This window comes from Neofelis nebulosa, chromosome 7, assembly GCF_028018385.1.
Source record: "Neofelis nebulosa isolate mNeoNeb1 chromosome 7, mNeoNeb1.pri, whole genome shotgun sequence".
NCBI classification, from domain to species: domain Eukaryota; kingdom Metazoa; phylum Chordata; class Mammalia; order Carnivora; family Felidae; genus Neofelis; species Neofelis nebulosa.
Genome location: NC_080788.1, coordinates 6,279,772 through 6,303,095, shown reverse-complemented (window position 1 = coordinate 6,303,095; position 23,324 = coordinate 6,279,772). Strand labels below are relative to the sequence as shown.

At 43.2% G+C, this 23,324-nt stretch overlaps 1 protein-coding gene across 3 annotated transcripts in view; it reads right to left on the bottom strand.

Annotated features, from left to right (window-relative positions):
* AP3S2 (adaptor related protein complex 3 subunit sigma 2) overlaps positions 1 to 23,324 on the bottom strand; it is a 58,838-nt gene that overhangs the window by 23,243 nt on the left and 12,271 nt on the right. For 2 of the 3 annotated variants that reach the window (XR_009263811.1, XM_058736574.1), the window contains exon 4: positions 11,938 to 12,009. The exons of the other annotated variant lie outside the window; for it this stretch is intronic. Coding sequence is in view for 1 of the 2 variants with exons in the window: in XM_058736574.1 (XP_058592557.1) it covers positions 11,938 to 12,009 (72 nt within the window). In the remaining variant the exon portion in view is untranslated. The remainder of the gene's footprint in view (positions 1 to 11,937; positions 12,010 to 23,324) is intronic. 3 annotated transcript variants of the gene reach the window in all.

Below are 23,324 nucleotides of genomic sequence, written 5' to 3'. Positions count from 1 at the left end.
GACCAGTGAGGGAGGCTGGGAAAAGGCAAAATACAGCTGCTGTAGCCACCTAGCGCCGATATGTTAGTTACCTGGATTCAGGGGAGGGGAGGGGAGGGGTGGGGCGGGGAAGGGAGGGGGGGGAAGGGAGAAGCAGACCTGAAGAAAATACTGGAAGAAGAGCTGACACCAACTGGTGAACCCTTAGGGCTCAAAGGTAAAGCCCACATCCCTGAGACTGCAGGCCTTGAAGAAAGTCGATGTCGATGGCAGGTTGGGGAAGTTGAGAAGACATCAGGTGCAGAGGTTAGCGGGTAAAGGGCAGGTGGGAAAGGGGTGGACCCAAGGGGAGAAAATGAGTGGACTGGTGTGGTGCCAGGTCACCCAGGTGAAGTGGGGTCACACATTCCAGGAAACAGCCTTGAGCTAGGTCAGAATGAAATGCAGATGTGTCGCCCACCTAGATCAGAGCATACGCGTGCTCAAGGGGGCACGCATACAGGAAAAGGCAGCGGGGCGCCCGGGGGCTGAGATGTGGGGGGTAGACCCATCATTCTCACTCGGTAGGCAGGAAAAGCAACAGCAGTCTTAAGGCCCAAGGGGTCAGGCCGTCAGCAGAGAACCTTCAAGAGGCTTCCATAACCAGCATTACACATGATATGTACAGGGCAAATTCAGGTATGTGGATTCTGAAAATCTAAATGGCCGCACTTGTGTCATGACTGGGCCAACAAAAGGCAAGTGCTCAGCTCCTGGCTTTGACAGGATGACTGTGTTCTTCAGCAGTCTCGGTACTTAAACCAGCGGGGGTGGGCCCAGGTATGCCTCTGCCATAGCTGCTGAAAATGTCTCAGGGTACCAGGGTACAGACCTGGCTGACGTCACAAACAGGTTCAACATTTGTTCTCCCATCTGCTTTCAGACTCATAAATGTACCCTAAGGCACACTCTGGGCCATTACCCTAACTCTGCACACCACTCCCTTGGCCCTCCCCACGTGTGCTCTGGCCATTAATCATAGTTCCCAGGTTAGAGTGAAGGGGCTAATTTGCAGACCATCTATCAATTTATCTGGCTTTAAGCTCAGACTTTGCCTTAGAACGGCAGAGAGCTCTTAATGTTTACCGTGCTAGGCAATAAAGCTGTGTAGAGAGAGAACTGCCTGTACCCTTCGGTGCAGTGGGCCTAAAGACCCAGGATGACAGACAGGCAATGTATGTACATGGTATATAACATTTCTTTTCTTGTTTATTATTATTATTTTTTAAAAACTTCATTTAAATCGGTTAGTTAACATGTAGTGTAATAATGGTTTCAGGAACAGAATTTAGCGATTCATTACTTACATATAACATCCAGTGTTCATCCCAAGTGCTCTCCTTAATGTCCATCAACCATTTAGCCCATCCCCCCCACCCAGCATCCCTCCAGCAACCCTCAGTTTGTTCTCTGATTTAAGAATCTCTTATGGTTTGTCTACCTCCCTCTTTTTATTTTCTCCCCTTCCCCTATGTTCATCTGGTTTGTTTCTTAAATTCCACATACGAGTGAAATCACATATTCATCTTTTCCTGTATAACATTTCTCAAAAGTTAGTCCCTACACTTACCTAGTTCCCCTCCCCAGAGGCAGTAACTCTTACTAATTTCTTCTGTAACAGTGATCTATAAGGACCTATCTGAACCTCTTCCCCACCCTATCTCAACTTCTATTACAGATGACCCTTCAATGATTTGGGACTTAGGGCACTGACCACCCTGCCCTGTACCCCTGCACAGTTGAAAATCTGCATGGAACTTTTGACTTTCCTCAAACTCAACTCCTACTGTTCACTGGAAGCTTCATCGATAACATAAATGGTCGAGTAAAACACATTTTGTATGTTACATGTACTCTATACTGTATTCATACTTACTTATGAAAAGTAAGCTAGAAAAAGAAAGCATTAAGAAAATCGTAAGGAGAGATGCCTGGGTGGCTGGGTGAGCCTGGGTGGCTCAACTGGTTAAGCGTCCAACTCCCGACTTCAGCTCAGGTCATGATCTCACCTCATGATCTCATGGCTCATGAGATCAAGCCCTATGTCAGGCTCAGTGCTGATAGCGCAAAGCATGCAGGATTCTCTCTCTCCCTCTCTCTCTCTCTCTCTCTCTGCCCCTCCCCTACTTGCTACTTTCTCTCAAAATAAATAAATAAACTTAAAAAAAAAAGAAAAAGAAAATCATAAGGGAAATACGTTTATAGTATGGTACTGTATTTATTAAAAAACAAAACACCTTGCATATAAGTGGACTCACACAGTTCAAAACTGTGCTGTTGGAGGATCAACTGTACCTCCCATGTTCCACACTTCCATCCAGCCATATTGGCCTCCAGGTCTTTGTACTTGCTATCCTATCTACCTAGAATGTTCTTATCCAGAAAGCCCCATCTTTCTCACTTCCCTTACTTCTTTCAGGTTTTTGCTCACATGCCATCTTATCAGAGATGCCTTCTTCCCTAACCACCCTACATAAAGTAGCAAGCCATATCTCCCCAACCCTTAGCCAGCTTTATTTTCTTGCCTGCATTCATCATCACCTGACGTACATTTTGTTTCCCCTTACTAGATACAAGGTTCGTGAGGACAGAACTTTTTTGTTTCCCAAGCACCTAGAAGAGTGGATGAATAAACGAATTCAGGGGCGCCTGGGTGGCGCAGTCGGTTAAGCGTCCGACTTCAGCCAGGTCACGATCTCGCGGTCCGTGAGTTCGAGCCCCGCGTCAGGCTCTGGGCTGACGGCTCGGAGCCTGGAGCCTGTTTCCGATTCTGTGTCTCCCTCTCTCTCTCTGCCCCTCCCCCGTTCATGCTCTGTCTCTCTCTGTCCCAAAAATAAATAAAAAACGTTGAAAAAAAAAAATTAAAAAAAATAAAATAAAATAAAAAAAAATAAACGAATTCAAAAATAACTGAGTAGTCAGTCTGTGCCAAGTATTGCGTTACAACCAGATCCACAGTGGTCAACAAGAAAGTCTGATCCCTACCTTAATAATATTATTGGGTGTGCAAATGGCAAACCAAAGAATGAAATACTTACTATGTACAGGCCCTATTCCAAGCATTTCCCAGGTATTTAATGCTCACAACCACCATATGAGCTAGGTGCTGTCACGATTCCCTGTCCACATGTAAGTTCCTCAGGCACAAGTCATACAATTCCTATGTGGCAGAACCAGGATTCAAGCCCAACTACATAGGCCGTAGAGTCTGTGCTCTTAACCAGGTACATAAGCAAACAAGCAAACAAACAAAAAAACAAAAACAGAAACAAAAAACACCAAAAAACTCCAAAAACCCACAACACACTGTGTTAAGGGCAGTGGCAAAAGTAGCTGAGGGGCACTGGGGGGCACAAGACAAATATACCTATTTCAGTCTACGGGTGGAGAAAGGAATGTCAGAAAGGTTTCAAAGACTAACTTCTTTGAAGGGTGAGTCAGAATTGTCAGTTTGGAGAGGCAGGGTTTTGGATACAAATGAGATTCGGTTTCGGATACAACTGAGTTCAAACTGAAGTGTGTTTGGTTGGTAATTCAGAAATTACGAGCAGACAGATGACTGTGTGGGACTTCCTTTTTTTTCTTCTTTTAAAATTCATTTATTTTAAGAAAGAGAGTGCGAGCAGGGGAGGGGCAGAGAGAGAGGGAGTGAGAGAGTCAAGCAGGCTCCGCACTGTCAGCACAGAGCCCAACGGAGGGCTCGAACTCGCAAACCGTGAGATCATGACCTGAGCCGAAACCAAGAGCCAGACGCCTCATCGACTGAGTCACTCAGGCGCCCCGGCTGTGGGAGACTTCCTAAGAAGAGAACGTCTAAAAGAAAAGAGAAGGGGGGCTTAAACAAGAGGTAAGAAGCCCAAAAGGCCAGACGGAATGGCCAGAAAGGTGGATAAAAGACCAGGTGAATGGGTGCCATGGGAACGAGGAACAAAGAGTACTTTAAGAATGAAGAGGTATGGAAACTGCTTGGGGAGAAGGGCACCGGGAAATGCTCACTGGACCCAGCACCAAAGAGGACAGGGCTCTCCACAGCCTGGGTGCCATTTATTCTTGTGAACTTTGCTCCCACCCTGCAGGGCGTTTGCACACGCACCAGGCAGGGGCCCCGCTGGCATGTGGTAGAGGGTAGTCAGGGATGCTAAATACCAGCAATTCAATGAAAAACTGCACTACCCAAAATGTCAATAATGCCTCCAATGGCAGACCCTCTCTGGCTCGAGATGAGTTTACGCATGGTTCCAAGTCCCCCCTAATGTTCACATGTTCCTCCCCACCCTTCACCTTACCTTCACTACCTACACTGCTCTGTCTCCTAGAAGTCTGGTTCTGGAAAACAGAAATGGACAAATTCTATACATTTCTACCTATCTTATCTATCATATTATTCATGCTTTAAAATTCTCAAAGTCTGAGATTCAGTGCAAAGAATGTGGGTTTTTAACGTTTCAGGCATTTCAGCCTGAGCCTCGGCTTGCTGATCTGTCATACGGGGCTATTACCACCTCCTTTAGGAAAGGTTACTGGGTGTGAGGTACCCACCACAGTGCCCGGCACTTGGCAGCTGCCAATCGACATTAATTTCCCTTCCCCTGATGGCTGCTCTTGACTTTATACAGCCTTCACTGCTCCTCTCCGCTAGCCATGATTTTCTACCGCAAATTGCTGGTGTCTTCCCCCAATTATTTGACTCTGGGCCATCACACCTGTGCTACTCGCCCAGCCTCATTCATGTCATTACAAGTCAGCACAGGTCACAGGTCACTGCACTCACTGGGCTGCGTAACCTGTTCCCACACCGAGAACCCCGGACGCTCAGCCTAAAGCACGGACAGGCTACCATCTATCCCGCCCACCTCCGTTTCAGAGCCGAGCCTCAGAAACAGCCATTTCTTCAAAGTCTCACTCTTCTTTCTCCACCTCTGATCACATATCATTAAATAAAAGAAGTCGCGATTTGGTACTATATTATTCCAGACCAATAATTTATATACACCTTAGTTTTAAGATGTACAATATGCAGATATACTATATATGTGTGACTAAACGCAGTGCCTATGACCACTTCTGTGAATAGGGCAAGATGAGAGCTCCCTTATATAATACCATGCCTACTGAGAAATTAGACTCAACTTATGGCATCTTTTCCAAAAATGTGGCTTACTCCAAGGCCAAGGAATGTTTGTATGTGACCCATCCTTCTAGCTGGGCCTATGAGCTTCTTGAAGGTACGGCTTTTGTCTTTTCCGTCTTTGTATCTCCATATCTAGTACAGTGTCCTTCTTATTAATAAACGTTTATTATTTGTCTGATAACCATTGGAGGGAAAAAAAAGACCAAAAAAAATCTCAACAGACATTAGTACTTTTGGTCCCAGAGCCCAGGTAAGGAGAGATGATTTGTGGAAAGTCTCTGTAAGGAAGAACGTACCTGTCTCCCAGATAATGGAAACAATTTATTCTGTTAAGGAATTCTAACTTCTTAGTCACCTTGACTTCATGTGAGAAGTATGGGATATAAATGTCTTTCTCTTTCTTTCTTTCTTTCTTTCTTTCTTTCTTTCTTTCTTTCTTTCTTTCTTTCTTTCTTTCTTTCTTTCTTTCTTTCTTTCTTCCTTCCTTCCTTCCTTCCTTCCTTCCTTCCTTCCTTCCTTTCCTGTCCTTTCCTTTCCTTTCCTTTCTTTCTTTCTTTCTCTCTCTCTCTCTCTCTCTCTCTTTCTCTTTCTTTGTTTCTTTCTTTCTCCCTCTCTCTCTTTCTTTCTTTCTTTTCTTTTGAGAACAAGCAGGGGAGGGGCAGAGAGAGAGGAGTACAGAGGATCTGAAAAGGGCTCCATGCCAACAGCACAGAGTCCCATGTGGGGCTCAAACTCACGAACCGTGAGGTCATGACCTGAGCCGAAGTCAGTCCCTTAACCGACTGAGCCACTCAGGTACCCCCAAATGTCATAAATTCTAGTAGAAACTGAAAGGCTGCTACACGAGAGGTCTTTTTCCGAGATTCAACCATGCTTCCTTGTTACGCAAGCATTCCTCTATTTTTCTGACACTGAAATTTCTAAGTTCCTGCCTGTAAAGTGAACCTGAAGCAAATGTCAGCTTTTCCTCTTAAAGATAAATGAAAAGGGGTGTCTGTCTGGCTCAGTCGGGAGAGCGTGTGACTCATGATCTCAGGGTTATGAGCTGGAGTCCCATGCTGGGTGTAGAGATTATGTAAAAATAAAATCTTAAAATAAATAAATAACCAAATAAAGAAATAAATGAAAAAAATGTGGTAGTCATTAGTAATTCTGAAAACAATTTCAGGCTCCCCCTAATCCCAAGCACATGGTAGGAATGCACTCCCCTAGCCACTTAGGTGTAGGCATGTGACTTGCTGTGACCAATGAAGTGGGAGCACAGTGGGGTGTGGCGCTTTAAGAGCCAAGACACAAATGGCCAGGCGGAAGTACATGTTGAGGAGGGTTTCATCAGCCTGAACACCCAAGTGACTACAGTGAACAGAGACACCACAATGATCACACGGCATGAATGAGAAATAAACCCTGTTGCTACGGAAGCTACTAGAATTTGGGGGTTCTATATTACCTCCTCTACCTAGATTGATACAAACGTCAAGCCTGGCAAAGGGCTCTCAACTAGGGATCAAGAAATTCTCGGTTTTATCTTAAGAGTAGTCCAATCCTCTCCTGCATCATAAAGGATAACAGAAAGAACAGTAGGATGGAGCCTCAATTCTAACCTTTCAGGGCACCTACAAATCAACAATCAAAGTGATACACAATTTGTTTTATCCGTAACATATCCAAGTAATATAATTAGTCATAAGCTTTGCTACTGACTACAATCTTGACAAACACTAGGTTTTATTGAAAAGGCAGGATAACAAACAGATACTTCTAAAGGTCAGATTTTGCTGTTTTGTGTACACTGTCCTCCTAAATGCCCTTAACCATTAATAAGGAATGATTAAACAGAGGAAGAAGGCTCTCTGTAATTTCAAGCGGCAGACAGTGAGACCACGCACCGAGGCAGTGCAAGTTCGGGTAAAGAAAGTGAGAATGTGTACTGCAGCAGACGTTAAGTGTAGTTTGGCGCAGTCTTAGCTTTTCTTTGTTTGTTTTAAACAAAGTATAGTGAAGTTAAAGATTTTAAAAATCATTACTGCTAGTCTGTCCGTTGTTCTGAAAGGGTAAGATATTGTGCTTCTGAAAAATATTCTGCCACAAAATTCTTATCAAGCATCAGCAGAGAAGGGCTCAGGATATGATGACACAAAAGGCTGGCCTAGGCTCCCCCCTCTTCTCTCTTGGGCATATCCGGAAAGAAACAGGTAGCCAGGCATGGTCAGCACGCCAACTGGCATGTTCTGAAGCACTAAAACTCAAACAGAAGGTCTTCTTCTTCTGTGACCAAACCGCAACTCCTTCATCACTAAAAACACACAAAATATGTGTCCCTTACTCTTTCTTGCGTTCCTGGGGACTAGCAATCAGGATACCAGCTTCAGTGTCACTAGGGTGTGGAGGGCCTTAACGTCACTAGGGTGTGGAGGGCCTTAACGAGCTCTGTTATCACAGCTCTGTCCTCAGGAGGGCCATTTAATAAGCACTGTCCATTATTACATTTATGATCCTTTCATGTTGGGCTCACCAGTTCATTCCAATTTTCAGCCCTCAGCATTTTCCCATGTCAGCAGCCTATACTTAGCAGAGAGTTTTAAATTCCATACTATGAGGTTTCTTGGCCTCAGACCCGCCCCAAAGCATATGTTGCAACTGTGCTGAGACTGCCCGTTACAAACTGAAATCTATAAAAAGGACGGATAATTCCCTTGATACAGCCACTGAATTGTGACTGATGACCGAACGCTGAGCGCCCCAACTGAGAGCCCAATCCAGCTTCGGTGGTGAGGCACTGGTAGATCAAAACGTTAGGCTGCCCACATGGTTTCTTTGAGCAAAACTCAATTCACCGCAATGAACATCGATACCTAACTCAATCGTGACACACCGAGCTGGGGCTGGGGGTCTCCGAATGCCACAGGGAACCAATCGCCCCTGGCAAGATAAGCTCCGTATGGCACGGTCTGGATTGAAGACTACCCCCAGAGACTGTGAAATCAGACTTCACCCAGCCTGCGGCAGTTTAAAGCATGAGCAGCCTCACGAGTCTAGTTACCTAGGAACTCTCTGGTGATGCTCACGTGAAGACCACCTCACTCAGCAACAGGCACCACGCTGGGTTCAGTGAGGGAGATAAGGACAAACACAAAGATAAGGACGGTCTAATCAAGTAGGGAACACGCACAAACTTACATAAAGCAAGGCACATAATGCCATAAACAACACTATAAATGGCCCACAGAGATCATGATGGGCCAAGGTGACGAGGTCATGTTTACTAGGGTGGTAGGATTCGAGCTGAGCCTGAATGACAGGCTGGATTCAGTTACAAAAAGATGTGAAAGGCAATTCGGGCCGAGGCTCTGAGCAGGAATTACAGCGTGACTAAGACCGGTCCAGTCTGCTGCAGCAGGGGTATCCCGCAAGAAGTACTGGTAAGGAAGACTAAGATAGAAAAGGGACAACTGTGGACAGCCGTGAATGCCTGGTTAGGAGGTCAAGGTGACCAAAAATGGTCTATGCTCAAGGGAGCAGTTAGTCTAAAGGGTGGTTTAGGAAAAAATATATAATTCCAGTGTGCAGGATCAATAAGAAAGAAGAGGAAATAAGGTTAGAAAACTTGTCAGGCATAACTGACATCAAGAGGCACTATAACTTAAAGATAGCACTTGACCTACAGTCAGAATCTGACTGAAAAATATAAAGGATGTTAAGTGGGACAAGTGGAGAATTTAAATATGAACTGTATACCGAATAATAGTATTTATTAGTGTTAAATTTTAAATATGTTAATTACATTGTAGTTAATTGTTTTTTTTAATGTTTATTTATTTTGAGGGGGGAGCACGAGCAGGACAGGGGCAGAGAGAGAACAGGGAGAGAAAGAATCCCAAGCAGGCTCCGTGCTGACAGCGCAAAGCCCGACACAGGGTTTGAACTCACGAACCGTGAGATTGTGACCTGAGCCGAAATCCAGAGTTGGACACTCAACCAACTGAGCCACCCAGGCGGCCCAATTAATTCTGTTAATTAGAGAACTATGCACAACGGGTTACATAAGACGATTTCCTTGTTCTGAGGAGACACCTGCTGAAGTACTTAGGGATGAGAAGTCAGGATGGGTCAAGAAGAAAAGTATGTACGTCTAGAGAGAGACCTAAAGACAAGTGGGCCAAATGTGAGTAACTGGTGAGAACAGATATAAGAAGCCTACAGGAAGAAGCAACAGGTTTTAGTGACCGACTGGCTACTGGTGGCAAAGAAGAGGGAGGAGAGGTTTTGAGTGTATCTGACAGAGGATGGAGGCAGCACTGGGAAAGGGAGGCCGGAGGAGGAAACGGCTTTCGGGAGACACATGCCGCATCTGGCTCTGGGGAAGAAGCGGCTGGAATGAATTGAGGAAGAGGTGCCATCTGGTAGCGGGAAAGACAGGGACAGGACTCAGGCCACACTGGATTAGAAATGACAATTTCGGGAATTACCCAGACAGATGATAATTTACACTGAAAAGTGGATACAATCTAGGATCCGAACAGGAGAGTGAGAAGAGCGAGGGAAGAGATGACAAACCTAAGTTAGTGACAGGAGGTGGGAAGAGAGTAAGAGAGAAGCCAGAAAGGTTCTGTGTAACAGAAACAAAGGTGGAAAAGGATTAAGACAGCAGTGCGCCATGGAAGGATCCACAGCCTCAAATGCTGCACGAACACGACAGAAGGTGATATTGGCAAATGAGAGCAGGAAATCACCAGTGAATTTGGGGTAAGAGTGAAAAGCAGGCCCCAGGGCTCCAGAAAGGGAAAAGATGAAGTAGAAATGGGAGGCTGGGCGTAAGTCACGCACTCAAGATGTTTACCTTCAGTGCAAGTGTGTGGAGATGAGACTACAGTTAAAACGCGGGAAGAGCCGTGCTCTGTGAGACTGGAGTTACAGGGGAAGGAACAAATCAAGGCCCCTCAAAGAGGAGGTGACACTGAGATCACGGTGTATGCTGGGTAGAGACAGGAAGTGGCTGTGGCTCTACATATGGAATGAAACACACTTTCCTTTAAGGCAGGAAGAAGGGGTGAAGAGGTGAAGAGACTTAAGGCAGAGAGAAACTTCTTCGGTTCCGAAGGATGGAGTTCAAGGTCCTTTGCCTACTTGAGTAAAAAGACCATTTCCACCTATATGCAGAAGATAAACTTGAATTAGCAGCTGCTCTACCTGAGGGCAAAGACAAGCCTGAAACCTCACTACAAGAAAGTCACCTGCTGGAAGACACCTTCAGACACTCTTCAAGGGAGGAGGGGGAGATGCTGACGCCTTGCATCAGCACTTTCCAAAATCTCAGGAAACAGGGATAGCAATTTCCCGATGTCAGGTGAACAACTAAAAATAGACAGTTTTATCAACTATAAAAGAAATCTGCAGCAGCAGCAAATTACTTTATGGAACCTATCTGAAGATAAGACATAGGAGAAAGAACAACATTTTTATGACTTTTTATTTCCTTTGAAAGCCACACCCACTGGTATAGATGGGAGGTGGATTTGAACTGTGGTTCTCCTTAAGAGAAATTACAACATAGCGGCACCTTTAACAACTGACAAGCCTAAAGCAACTCTAAATGCTTGCAAAGAGGGGGCTAAGAGGTCTCTGAAATTTCTAAGATTCTTTCATATGAAAAGGGAGAGTGACCACATCCAAAGCACCAATGAGCTCCGGGGGCCTCGTGAGCCTATCGGGGAGCACCGAGTCAAGTATCTACAGCAAGAGTGGGGTTCTGTGCCTCTCTTGTACCAGGCTTCCCCTGGAGCTGTGGAGCCAAGCCAGATGTTGAGAGAGAAAACTTCACTCCATTCCAGCATCCAACCTTAAGAATGCACTCACCACATCTGTCTGGAAAGTGTCATCCGACAGTCTCGGGAGAGTGAACAGAGACTGAAGATCCTACTGGAAAATGACGCGAAAGGCCTCCAGATGGCGATGCCAGCGATGAGGGATGTGAAAACAACTACTTCGTTGTGATAAAAATAAATTCATAAAGGATCACGGCTTAGCACTGAGTAGCTGTCTTATAAAAAATCATTCCCTCTCTCCAAGGGCCATGAATCACAGTGACAATCCGCTGAAGGAAACCAGGATCAAGCACAACTAAGACACGCCAGGTGAACGGCACTGGGTACGGCATGAGCCCCGCTGGATAAAACAAATGTGGCAGTTCCCATCCCCTTGCTGGCTATCTCTCGCCTTGAATTTGGCACATGAGGACACAGACCACGTCAAAATTGTGCTGGCAGCACAAGTCTGAGAACATGTACTTTGTCCTTCAATTCTGCCTGACAGTCAGCTTCCCTACTGAGTATCACCTGACCTCAAACTGTGTTACTGATGTCTGAGTCACTCTATTACTCTTGGGGAAAATTATAAACTCTGCTAGCCAGGTCAAAGACCCTGTGTCATGATTCTTCCAAAGCTCCACTGTGTCACTGGATTATGCCTAGGGAACTCGTGTCACAAGCCACACAAAGCAATTTCTCTCACCTTCGGTGTGGCCATCAGCCAGTCATCACCGTGACATCACTGCCCTATACCAAGAAGGCTGTCCAAGTCAAGATGGACAATGACATGGGCCCGGTAATAATCACCTGTGTGTTAAAACTAATAGCAGATCTTAGCAAAATACCCCCAAAATTATGAAACTCAAGTTATTAAATGAAACATGTTCTGGGACTACTCCCAGAGTAAAAAGCCACAAGAAAGAACAGGAAGGTGTAGAGATGGATAGTTTTCTAGCAACCCTGCTCAGGGAGAGAAGGTACCTTATCCATATGGAAGATCAAATCCAACTCACAAACATTTTCAAAACACTTATCCAGGGTCTCCACAAAAACCTAGGAAACAAGGAGAAACAGAAAAAGAAAAGAAATCAGAACATATTCACATCTTCGTCACTGTCACATTCGAAAGTAAAGGGGAGCAGTTGTGATACCATTTACCTTATGATGAATTTCAGAATAAACAAAACAACTACCAGCATTAGGCAATCATCCTACTATCCCAATTTAGAGGGCACAGTCTAGACCAGGTCAATCTTGTTTTCAGTACAGCAATACAACCAGCAGACACGTGGGGCTTTCTTTCCCCCTTTAGAAGATGCTACTTTACATAGAAAAATAACAAACTGAAATACCAACTACTTGCAGCACTGTGTCCTTTCCCCAAGCCTCCACCTGTACCCACAACAAAATTTCCTTATTTCGGTGTTGCTATAGGTCTGTCCCGCTCATTTCAGTGATCATTAACTTCAAAATGCCTTTCCACGAATTGTTAACAAGCTCACAACTTTAGGTTTTTAACTTCTTTTTTAAAAAAAATATATTTTTTTTAACGTTTATTCATTTTTGAGACAGACAGAGCATGAACAGGGGAGGAGCAGAGAGAGAGGGAGACACAGAATCTAAAACAGGCTCCAGGCTCTGAGCTGTCAGCACAGAGCCTGACGCGGGGCTTGAACTCACGGACCGCGAGATCATGACCTGAGCCGAAGTCGGACGCTTAACCGACCAAGCCACCTAGGCGCCCCGGTTTTTAACTTCATAATATAACAGGAAAGGGTACTGATGAGAAGAGTACGGCTTAGTGAATTTTCAGAATGAACATATCACGTAACCGACCACCATCCGGATACCGCGTGGACTATCACCAGCTCTAGCCGCGCCCTTCACGCCCCTCCAAAGGTAGCCGCCATCCTGACTCTTGTCTTTGAACTTACACAGATGGCGTCACACAACAAGTACTCTGTCTGACTTCTCTCATTCAACAGTGCTGGGGAGCTCCTCCATGTTGCTGTGTGTCATAAAATTCATTGTTCGTATTCGCTGCCATAGAGTACCACATAGAAATATTCATCCATCTCCTACAGGTGGGACATTTGAGTGATTTTCCGCTCTGACGGGGCACAGAGTGACATAAATGGAAATCCTGTTTCTAACCACTTTGGACAACTACCTGACATCATTATCTATTACAGCAGCAATTCTACCCTAGGTACATCCCCAACAGAAATGCACACATGTGTGCCAAAAAACACGTATGCTAATTTCGTAACGGCACTACGTTTTTATCAGAGGCTGAATATTTCCCAGCAAGGATAACATTCTTGAATTAGGGCGTGTTTTCTATCCAGGTGCTAGGCACTCAGTGAGCCCTTACAATCCAGCAACTCAAGACCTTCAGGTTGGGAAAATTGTATCAAGTAATTTGGCTGAGAATTTCCCCACTTCCATGTTCCTAATCTTCCTTTTTGGGGCTGCTTCTCCTGAGGTGCTGGACCTCCTTATGCTCTTATCTTTTCTCTTCCAGTTTTCGCTCAGATCTTTAATTTCTAAGAGATCATTTTGTTCTGTGTTTCTTGTTGATTTAGCAGCCTGTTTTTATTTGTTTGATTTCCCTGTGGCTTCAAGACAGGGGTTTTGCTCATTTTACTGTTTTCCTTTCTTTGTCTGGGCTCTATTTACTTTACGTTGCCTTTTAGAGTTTGTCGGTTTTAGTCTCTATCTTCCATGTTAGAGGCTTTCCTCAGATCACTGATTACCTTTGTTTTTTTCTTCCTAAGAATAAAAGGCCGATTGGCAGTTCTGCAATCATAGCTACTTGTTGGGGATCCTCCCCTTCATCCACTTAGGTTTTCTTATTCCGTCCCCTTAGATTGATCAGATTTCCCAGAGAAACGTTACAATCTCCAGCCTAAAGGTTGTAAGACTGGCTACCTGAAACTCGGGAGCTGAGTGGTGGGAAAGGGCTAGGAAGTTAGCATACAACATTCACAAGGCACACATTCATTTCACCACCCTGACTTGCGCCAGCAACTCTCTGGTGGCCCCCAAACCGGAAAACTGGAGCTGGGAAAGGAAGGACTCAGGGATCTGACTGTTCTCAGACAGCTTTTCCTGCCCCCTCCACACTACACCCAGCACGATGCTGCCCGCTCTGGGCCGGGTGAGGCGCCCGCAGCGTGTAGCAGTTTGCCCATCAGCTCCTACTGCTGGCCCAGGATGTGGCGTCCTTGGACTTGCCAAGTCAATTACCAAACATCCATATTCTTTGCTCCTTTTGAGACGTTTCTTGCTAGTGTTTCCCCTCCTGTCCCTGTGTATTTATATATATGGCCTTAGTTTTCAAGGGAAAAAATGAACTTGGAAGCATGGAAGGTCTCAGGAGGACTTAAAAAATAAAAAATGAAACAAAGTCTCAAGTTCTTAACAGAAAATAAAATGTGAAAATACTCTGCCAAGATGTTTAGAAAAACAAAGATGATAAGGAATGACTAGTCTTACTAGGTATCAAAATTCACTGCAGGGGCACCTGGGTGGCACAGTCAGTTAATCTTACTCTTGATCTTGACTCAGGTCATAATCTCACAGTTCATGAGTTCAAGCCCTGCGTCGGGCTCTGCACTAGTAGTGCAGATCCTGCTTGGGATTCTGTCTCCTCTTCTCTCTGACCCTCCCCCACTTGTTCTCATTCTCTCTCTCTCTCAAAGTAAATAAAATTTAAAAAATTCACTGCAAAACTTTGGTCATTAAAATAGTATAAAACTAAGGTAGAAACAAAAGTATGGATCAATGGGACAGAATATCCCTATATAACTGAGCCATCTGGGTGGCTCAGTTGGCTAAGTCCCTAACTTTGGCTCAGGTCATGATCTCAGGATTTGAGGGTTCGAGCCCCATATTGGGCTCTGTGCAGACAGCATGGGGCCGGCTTCAGATCTTCGGTCTCCCTCTCTCTCTGTCCCTCACCTGCTCATGCTCGCTCTCTCTCTCTCAAAAATAAACATTTAAAAAATGGGACAGAATATAAAATACTGAAACATACCAGTGTACAAGAAAATACATCCTTCTCCCCAAGAAGTGGTAAATAATTTTCATTATTGTCAAAGGCATAATCTAGTTTTGGAAAAAAAAGAAGCTAAAATTCATACAAAATCTGCTATAAACTAAGATAAAGGTAGATTAAAATGCATCATATCTATCTCTTAAATAAAGTAACACCTTCTATAAAAAGCAAAGGTGGGCTTTTGACTTAATGCTGAACAAAGATGGCTCTAGAATTCTATCCAATTCTGAACAAAAATGAATTCTCTAACAAGAGTTTTCCACTTTCTGTGAACTTCAACAGACCAAGTTCAAAAGCAAATCATGATAAAATCTACCATGGTCTTGAATTCTAAACTCCAAGAATTTCAGACAAGCTGCGCTGTAAAGCCACTGTTGAGAAATCCAGTGAAGCATGGGGACACGTCCTGGGCACTCTGGGTTTTGAAGTTTGAGAAAATTAGAGTGAAAAGTTGATTTTGTGTGTAATATTTTCAGATGCTCTAGGAAGACCAAAACCATGAAAGCCACAGCAGTCTGTGAGTGTCCCTGCCTCCTGCTGTGGCCAGCCTGCCTCAAAGACGAGCTCCCACAACCGGCACTGCATTCACGCGGCCTCTAGGGGTTGGCGCCACCGAACCCTCTCCCTCTCCCTCTGCCTCTATTACCCGTGCGCACTCCTCTTCCCTGCCCTGCAAGTTGTGGGGACCCTTCATCGTGCATGGGGCCTGTCATGTCAAGAATACACAATTTTTGACAAACGCGGTATTTTAAATTGGTGGGGAAAACATGCACTAGTTAACAGTGCCAGGAGACACGGCTGTCCTTCAGGGGACAATTAAAGGTAGTGACCTGTCTCAGTACAGACATAAGAGTACCTTACAGGTTTGACAGAACTAAATGTAAAAAGCAAACTAAAAAAAGCAATGGCAGGTTCCTTTTGTGCCACTCACGTCTCTCACGGGAGCGGATTTAGTCAGTCTACGGGAAGCTTCTAGGTGGTTGGTATTGTCATAAGTGCTGCCCCAGCAGCCGGGACTCTGGAGCAGGATGCCCAGAACAAAGACGGACCATATTTCTCGGCTGCCATTTTTATTAAAGAGGGTTAATGACATGAAGATTGGCGTATTAGTAGCCTGGGGCTGCCATAACAAAACACCACGGGCTGTGTGGCTTAAAGAGAAATTTATTTTCTCAGCGTTAGAGGCCAGAGTCCCAGATCAAGGTCTGGCAGGACTGGTTCCCGATGAGGGCTCCCCTCCTGGCTCACAAAGAGCCACCGTCTCACTGTGTCTCTGAAGGGACTTTCCTTGGTGCACATGGAAGGGGTCTCTTCCTCTTCTTATAAGAACAATGCCAACTGTTTGGGGTCAGAGCCTCACCCTTATGATCTCATCTAACCATAATGTCTGTAAAAGCACCATTTCTAAATATAGTCACACGGAGGGTTAGGGCCTCAACATATAAACCTGGGGGGGGGGGGCACAACTTAGTCCATAACAATGGGGTTCTCACATAGGCTAGTAACATGGAATGAGATCGAATAGCTCCAGGAAAGATATCCCCAGATAAAGATCAAAAAAGAGGAGTCAGATGTATCTGTTTCTCCTAGAACCTCAAAATATCATCATTCAAGATCATGATCAAGAGGGAAAGAAAATAAAAGTCAGATAATGTAAGAAGAAAGTGCAGGAGCCAGAGCCGAAGCAAAGGGTAGGCTAACGCATGAAGAAACCGAAGATGCGGCAGACTCGGACAGCAAAATAGTAAGATGTGAAACTAAAAAAAAAAAAAAAAAAAATCCTCACAGATTTGAGGAACATAATGACAAAGACCATTCTTCTTAAAGAGGAAGGGAGTGACTAAATTCATATGAAAATGGTGAGGACAGATACAAATGCCAAGAAAGAAGAAAGTCATCAAGAGGCAGAAGTCACTCAAGATCTAAGGTCATTAAAGGCATCATCATAGAAGTGGGGAGTGGAAATATCTTGATCCAGGAACAGAAAGAGAAGTCAGAGAGGAAGAACCATGATCCGGAAGCAGGAAAGAACACTGCAGATCAGATCTAGCTCCTGCTGAGGACCAAGACACGGGTAGAAGCCGGAGCAGCATAGGAGGAAACATCAAGACAGAAAGAAGAAAACAGAAAAACCAAGAAAAGTCAGCAAAAGTTTAAGCCAGACTCCTAGTGTACGTCTCCTGAGGCAGAAATAAAATAGCAGTGGATGCACAAAAAGCTTTAGCCAGAGGACGGAAAAGGCAGAGGTTGGAAATGACAACAGCAGCGAGAAGAGGAAATAGCTAAAAAAACAAAAACAGGAAGTAGCCGCAGTTGCTCAAGATTCTGTTCTCAGTGTTGCTGCCCTGTTGGCAAGGACAGTAAAGCTCCCCTTCATCCACGGCAGGTACGTTCCATGAGCCTGTGGATGCCTGAAACCATGGACAGTAACCAACTCTACATACGCTACGCTTTTTCCCATACACACCTATTTATGATAGTTTGTTGATTAGCCCCTCTAAGAGATTAATAATAATACAGTAGAACAATGAGAATATATTGTAATAAAAGTTATATAAATGTGGTCCTTCTCTCTCTCTCTCTCTCTCTCTCTTATTGTCCTGTATTCACCCTTCTGAGGATGCGAGATGACACAGTGCCTACACAACGAGAGGAAGGGAGGTGAGTGCGTAGGCACCGGGACCAGCGTTCAGCTGCTACTGACCTGACGGTAAGTCAGAAGAAGGATCATCTGCTTCTGGATTGCGGCTGACCCAGGTAAGCGAGACCAGGGAAACGAAGCCGTGCATAAAAGGGGGGCTACCCTGAGTCCTCACACAGCTGTGGCTCAAGTATGAGCCCCAACTAACACTCTGGCAGAGATCAGAATGGCCTTCTCTAGCTATTACAACCTAGCAGTTGTGAATCCAGTGAAACAGACTGAACAAGAGAAAGGAAGACACCTCAGCAAGACAAAAAAGAAGGGACAACTCCCAGCCTACTTAAATATGGAATAAACTGAATTTTGAAAACGAGGACCAAAATGTCAAGCTTAGCAAATTAAGCAATATTACGAGTGAAGATGAAGCTGGATACAGCTCAGCTGATGAAGAAAACTCCCAAGACTTTAAGCAATGGGAAGGACGGTAGACTCTAGAACACAAGGCTTAGGGGTGCTGCCCACCCCTCACCACTTCCTGCACGCTCAAAAATCCATCTATAACGTGACTCCCCCAAAATGTAACTACTAATAGCTACTACCAGGAGCGCCTGGGTGGCTCGGTCGGTTAAGCGTCTGACTTCGGCTCAGTTCGTGATCTCATGGTTCATGGGTTCGAGCCCCGCGTCGGGCTCTGTGCTGACAGCTCAGAGCCTGGAGCCTGCTTCGGATTCTGTGTCTCCTTCTCTCTCTGCCCCATCCCCACCTGCGCTCTGTCTCCCTCTGTCTCAAAAATAAATAAACATTAAAAAAATTTTTTTTTCTAATAGCTACTACTAGTAGCTGGAAGACTTACCAATAGACAGCTGACACATGCTTTGTCTGTTATATGAATTATACGCTGCATTGTTATAACAACAAAGAAAGCTAGAGAAAAAAATGTCATTAAGAAAATCATAAGGGGAGGGGCGCTTGGGTGGCTCAGTCGGTTGGGCATCCGACTTGGGCTCAGGTCACGGACTCACGGTCCGTGAGTTCGAGCCCCACATCAGGCTCTGTGCTGACAGCTCAGAGCCTGAAGCCTGCTTAGGATTCTGTGTTTCCCTCTCGCTCTGTCTCTCCCCAATTTGCACTCTGCCTCTCTCTCTCTCAAAAATAAATAAACATTAAAAAAATTTTTTAAGAAAAAAAAAAGAAAATCATAAGGGGGCACCTGGGTGGCCCAGCTGGATGAGCATCAGACTCTTGATTTTGGCTCAGGTCATGATCTCACAGTTCATAGGATCGAGCCCTGTGTTGGGCTCCATGCTGAGCGTGGAACCTCCTTGGGATTCTCTCTCTGCTCCTCCTCTGCTCTCACTCTCTCTCTCAAAAAAAAAAAAAAAAAAATCGTAAGGAAAATACATTTACGGCACTGTACTATATTTATTGAAAAAAACCCATGTATAAGTGGACCGGCACAGTTTAAGGGTCAACTGTATTTGGAAATCTAGATGTTCAGTATGAAATGGCAAGATCATAAACCCACTCATAAAGAGGAATGGGGCTGAGTTTCACATCTTCAATGCAAGGAATGGATTCAGTTTGAAAAAGATCACACTTTTACAGTGTGGGACTTAACAGACTTCTTGTTTGGATGTCAGGTCCTTGTTCACCAAAGAGCATTCTAGCTTGCGTGGGTATCACATTGATTTTAATTTATTGAAAAATACGATTCTCACTAATAAAAGAATGGCAATTATGTGATGCAATAAGAGGTGATTACAGTGGTAATCATTTTGCAATATGTAAGTGTATCAAATGAATAGACTGTACACCTTAAACTTAATGCTACATGTCAATTATACCTCAATAAAGCTGGAAGAGAAAAAAACATCAATTTTGGTAAATATCAAATCAGTGATACTGGTGTTAATCTTGTAATCAGGCTAAATCTTCCATTAAACTCAACAGGACAGTAATTTTTAGTTCATGAATTCTACTTTTCAAATATATAAATGCCGCAGGTGGGATAAAATATCAGACAAGGATTTTCTGTGTCATTTTGTGTATCTTTGTAGTTAACTTTTTACAGTTATTTTCACCTCTTGAAACATGAAAGAAATGTTATGCAGATGTTCTTTAGACAATCTGGCCATTTGCTACAAAATCCAGCACAAATAAGCTGGGTGGTAATAATGATAAAAATGGTTTTCTCAGGAGAATAAATGTTGTTAAAGTGGCCATACTACCCCAAGTAATCTACACATTTAATGCAATCCCTATCAAACACCAATAGCATTTTTCACAGAAGTAGAACAAATAATCCTAAAATTCATATGGAACCACAAAAGATCCCAAATGGCACAGCAATCTTGAGAAAGAAGAAATCCAGAGGTATCACATACAATCTCAGATTTCAAGAAATACTTCAAAGCTATAGCAATCAAACTCTATCATACTGGCACAAAAACAGACACACAGGTCAAGAGAAAATAGAATAGAGAGCCCAGAAATAAACCCATGATTATATGATCACTCAATCTTCAGCAAAGAAGGCAAGAATACACGACGGGAGAAAGTCTCTTCAAGAAATGGCGCTGGGAAAACTGGAAGCCACATGCAAAAGAATGAACCTGGACCACTTTCTTACAACATACACAAAAATAAACTCAAAATGGATTAAAGACCTAAATATGAGACTTGAAACCATAAAAATCTTAGAAGAGCGCACAGGCATTAATTTCTCTGACATCAGTCATAGCAACGTTTTTCTAGAGATGTCTCCTGAGGCAAGGGAAACAAAGGCAAGTATGAACCACTGGCACGACATCACAGTAAAAAGCTCCTGCACAGCACAAGAAATAATCAACAAAATCCAAAGATAACCTACTGAATGGGAGAAGATATTTGCAAACGACATTCAATAAAGGGTTAGTATCCAAAAAATATAAGGAATTTACACAACACCAAAAAAACCACAAATAATTCCATTTAAAAATGGACAGAAGACATGAACAGACAGTTCTCCAATGAAGACACACAGATGACCAACAGACACATGAAAAGATCCTCAACATCACTCACCATCAAGGAAATGCAAATCAAAACCACACTGAGGTATCACCTCACACCTGTCAGAAGAGCTAAAATCAAAACCACAAGAAACAAGTGTTGGTGAGGATGCGGAGAAAAAGGAATCCTTGTGCACCACTGGTGGGAATGCGAAATGGTGCACCCACTGTGGAAGACAGTACGGAGGTTCCTCAAAAAATTGAGAACAGAATTACCATATGACCCAGTAATTCCACTACTATTTACCCAAATAATATTTAAAAAACCTAATTCAGGGGCGCCTGGGTGGCTCAGTCGGTTGAGCATCCGACCTCGGCTCAGGTCATGATCTCACAGTCTGTGAGTTTGAGCCCCGCGTCGGGCTCTGTGCTGACAGCTCAGAGCTTGGAACCGGCTTCAGATTCTGTGTCTCCCTCTCTCTGACCCTCCCCCGTTGATGCTCTGTCCCTCTCTGTCTCAAAAATAAACATTAAAAAAAAAAAACCTAATTCAAAAAGATACACGTACCTCTCTGTGTTTACTGCAGCATTATTTACAATAACCAAAGTGTGGAAGGAACCAAAGTGTCCACTGATAGATGAATGGATACAATACAGAAGATGTGGTACGTATATACAATGGAATATTATTCAGCCATAAAAAAGAATGAAATCTTGCCATTTGCAACAACACGGACAGATCTAGAGGGTATAATGTGATGTGACATAAGTCAGTTGGAGAAAGACAAATACCATATGATTTCACTCACTCATGTGGAATTTAAGAAACTAAACAAATGAACAAACAAAAAAAGAAAACAAAAAAGACTCATAAGTACAGAGAACAAACAGGTGGGTCCCAGAGGGAAGGGGATGGGTGAAATAGGTAAAAGGGACTGAGAGTACACTTAGAGTGACAAGCACTGAGTATGTATAGAATTGTTGAATCACTCTATTGTACACCTGAAACTAATATAACATTGTATGTTAATTATACTGTAAAGTCTTTGAAAATGGTTTAAAAAAAAAGAATGGCTAAAGAATAAGAAGAGTTATCTTTATGTGTCATCAATCAAGGGTTTACTGAGTAAAAATACATACACATATATATATATGTGTGTATATATATATATATATATATACACACATATATATATATATAGTGTGTGTGTATGTATATATCTACGAAGAGAAAATTTAAAAAATGGTTTTCTCAAAAGAAAAAAAAGGAACTGCAATATTGGATAACATTTTTATACCTTGGAGCTATAAGGAAAAACATCAACAAACATAACTAAAGTTAAAAGAACAAAAAGAAAAAAAAGAACAATGGACTAGGAGAAAATATTTGCAATAAATACAATAGAAAAAGGATTTAATACCCATGAAGTTAGGAAAAAAATGCAACACTTACCAATGAATAAAACAAATGGCCATTAGAAAAGCGGACAAGTGATGTGGTCAGATATTTTCAAGTATAAACGATTGGTAAACACTAAAAGACATGCAGCTTCAGCAATACTCAAGAAAGCTTGGGAAGACAATGAATTTCTAGGTTCTCACCTATCAGACTGGCAAACATTTGAGAATATTCTTAACATTGAAAGTTGGTGACATGATGGTGAAACAGGCCTTCTGGGAGAAACCTATCACACTAAAAAGTGCACACCCTTTAATCAAAGCAACAATTCAAATGTTAAGAGCCTACCAAAGAAACTAACATGGGCATACAGATGAATGTACAAGGGTATGTGCTATTTAAAACAGTGAGAAACTGGGTACTGAATAAAATATTATGACATACCTGTATTACGGAAAAATCCTGCACTACTGAAAAGAATATATGAAATGGACATAGCGCAAGACTTATCATGAAGTGATAGAAATGCAAGTTACAGAAGCATGTAGTGTGACTATTCTCTATTTTTAAAAGTAAACGTATATGACGTGTATATATATGCATGCATTATTACCATTTAAAATTTATTTAGTGCTAGCAGGGGAGGGGCAGAGAGAGAATCCCAAGCAGGCTCTGCATTGTTAGCGCGGAGCCCAAACTAATGAACTGTGACATCACGACCTAAGCCGAAATCGAGACTCTGTCGCGTTATCTGCCTGAGATACCCACAGGGGCCCCTGTATATCCATGCATTTAAAGACTTTATAGCGGCTGCCTCTAGGAAGGGGAGTGGTGTTTGAGTGAGGGGGTATGAATGCTAAGGGAAGGACTTCTCCGTTCTCCGTTAATAAACTTGCTGTTTGAATCTTTTATAAAAGAAAGAATATGTTCACGTACTACTTGTATAATTTTAAAAACCCAAAACGAAGTAATATATTTGAAATTCCGGAAATAGGCCTAAATGTATATAGACAGTTAAGTTTAAACAATGGGAGGCCGTATAATTTGGAGAAACTAGATAACGATATGGAAAAAAAGTAACTCGGTTCCGTACCTCAACATATACTGAAATAAATCTTTGTTCTAAAAGGCTTAAAAATGCATATATTTTTTAATTGAAAACAACTGAGATAGGAAGATAAACTCATAACTAGTGAAAAAGTAGAGGAGATAAGCACAGTTTTAGTGGAGAGTGAACAATGTCAATCACAAACTGAGAATTAAAGGGAATGTTGTGTA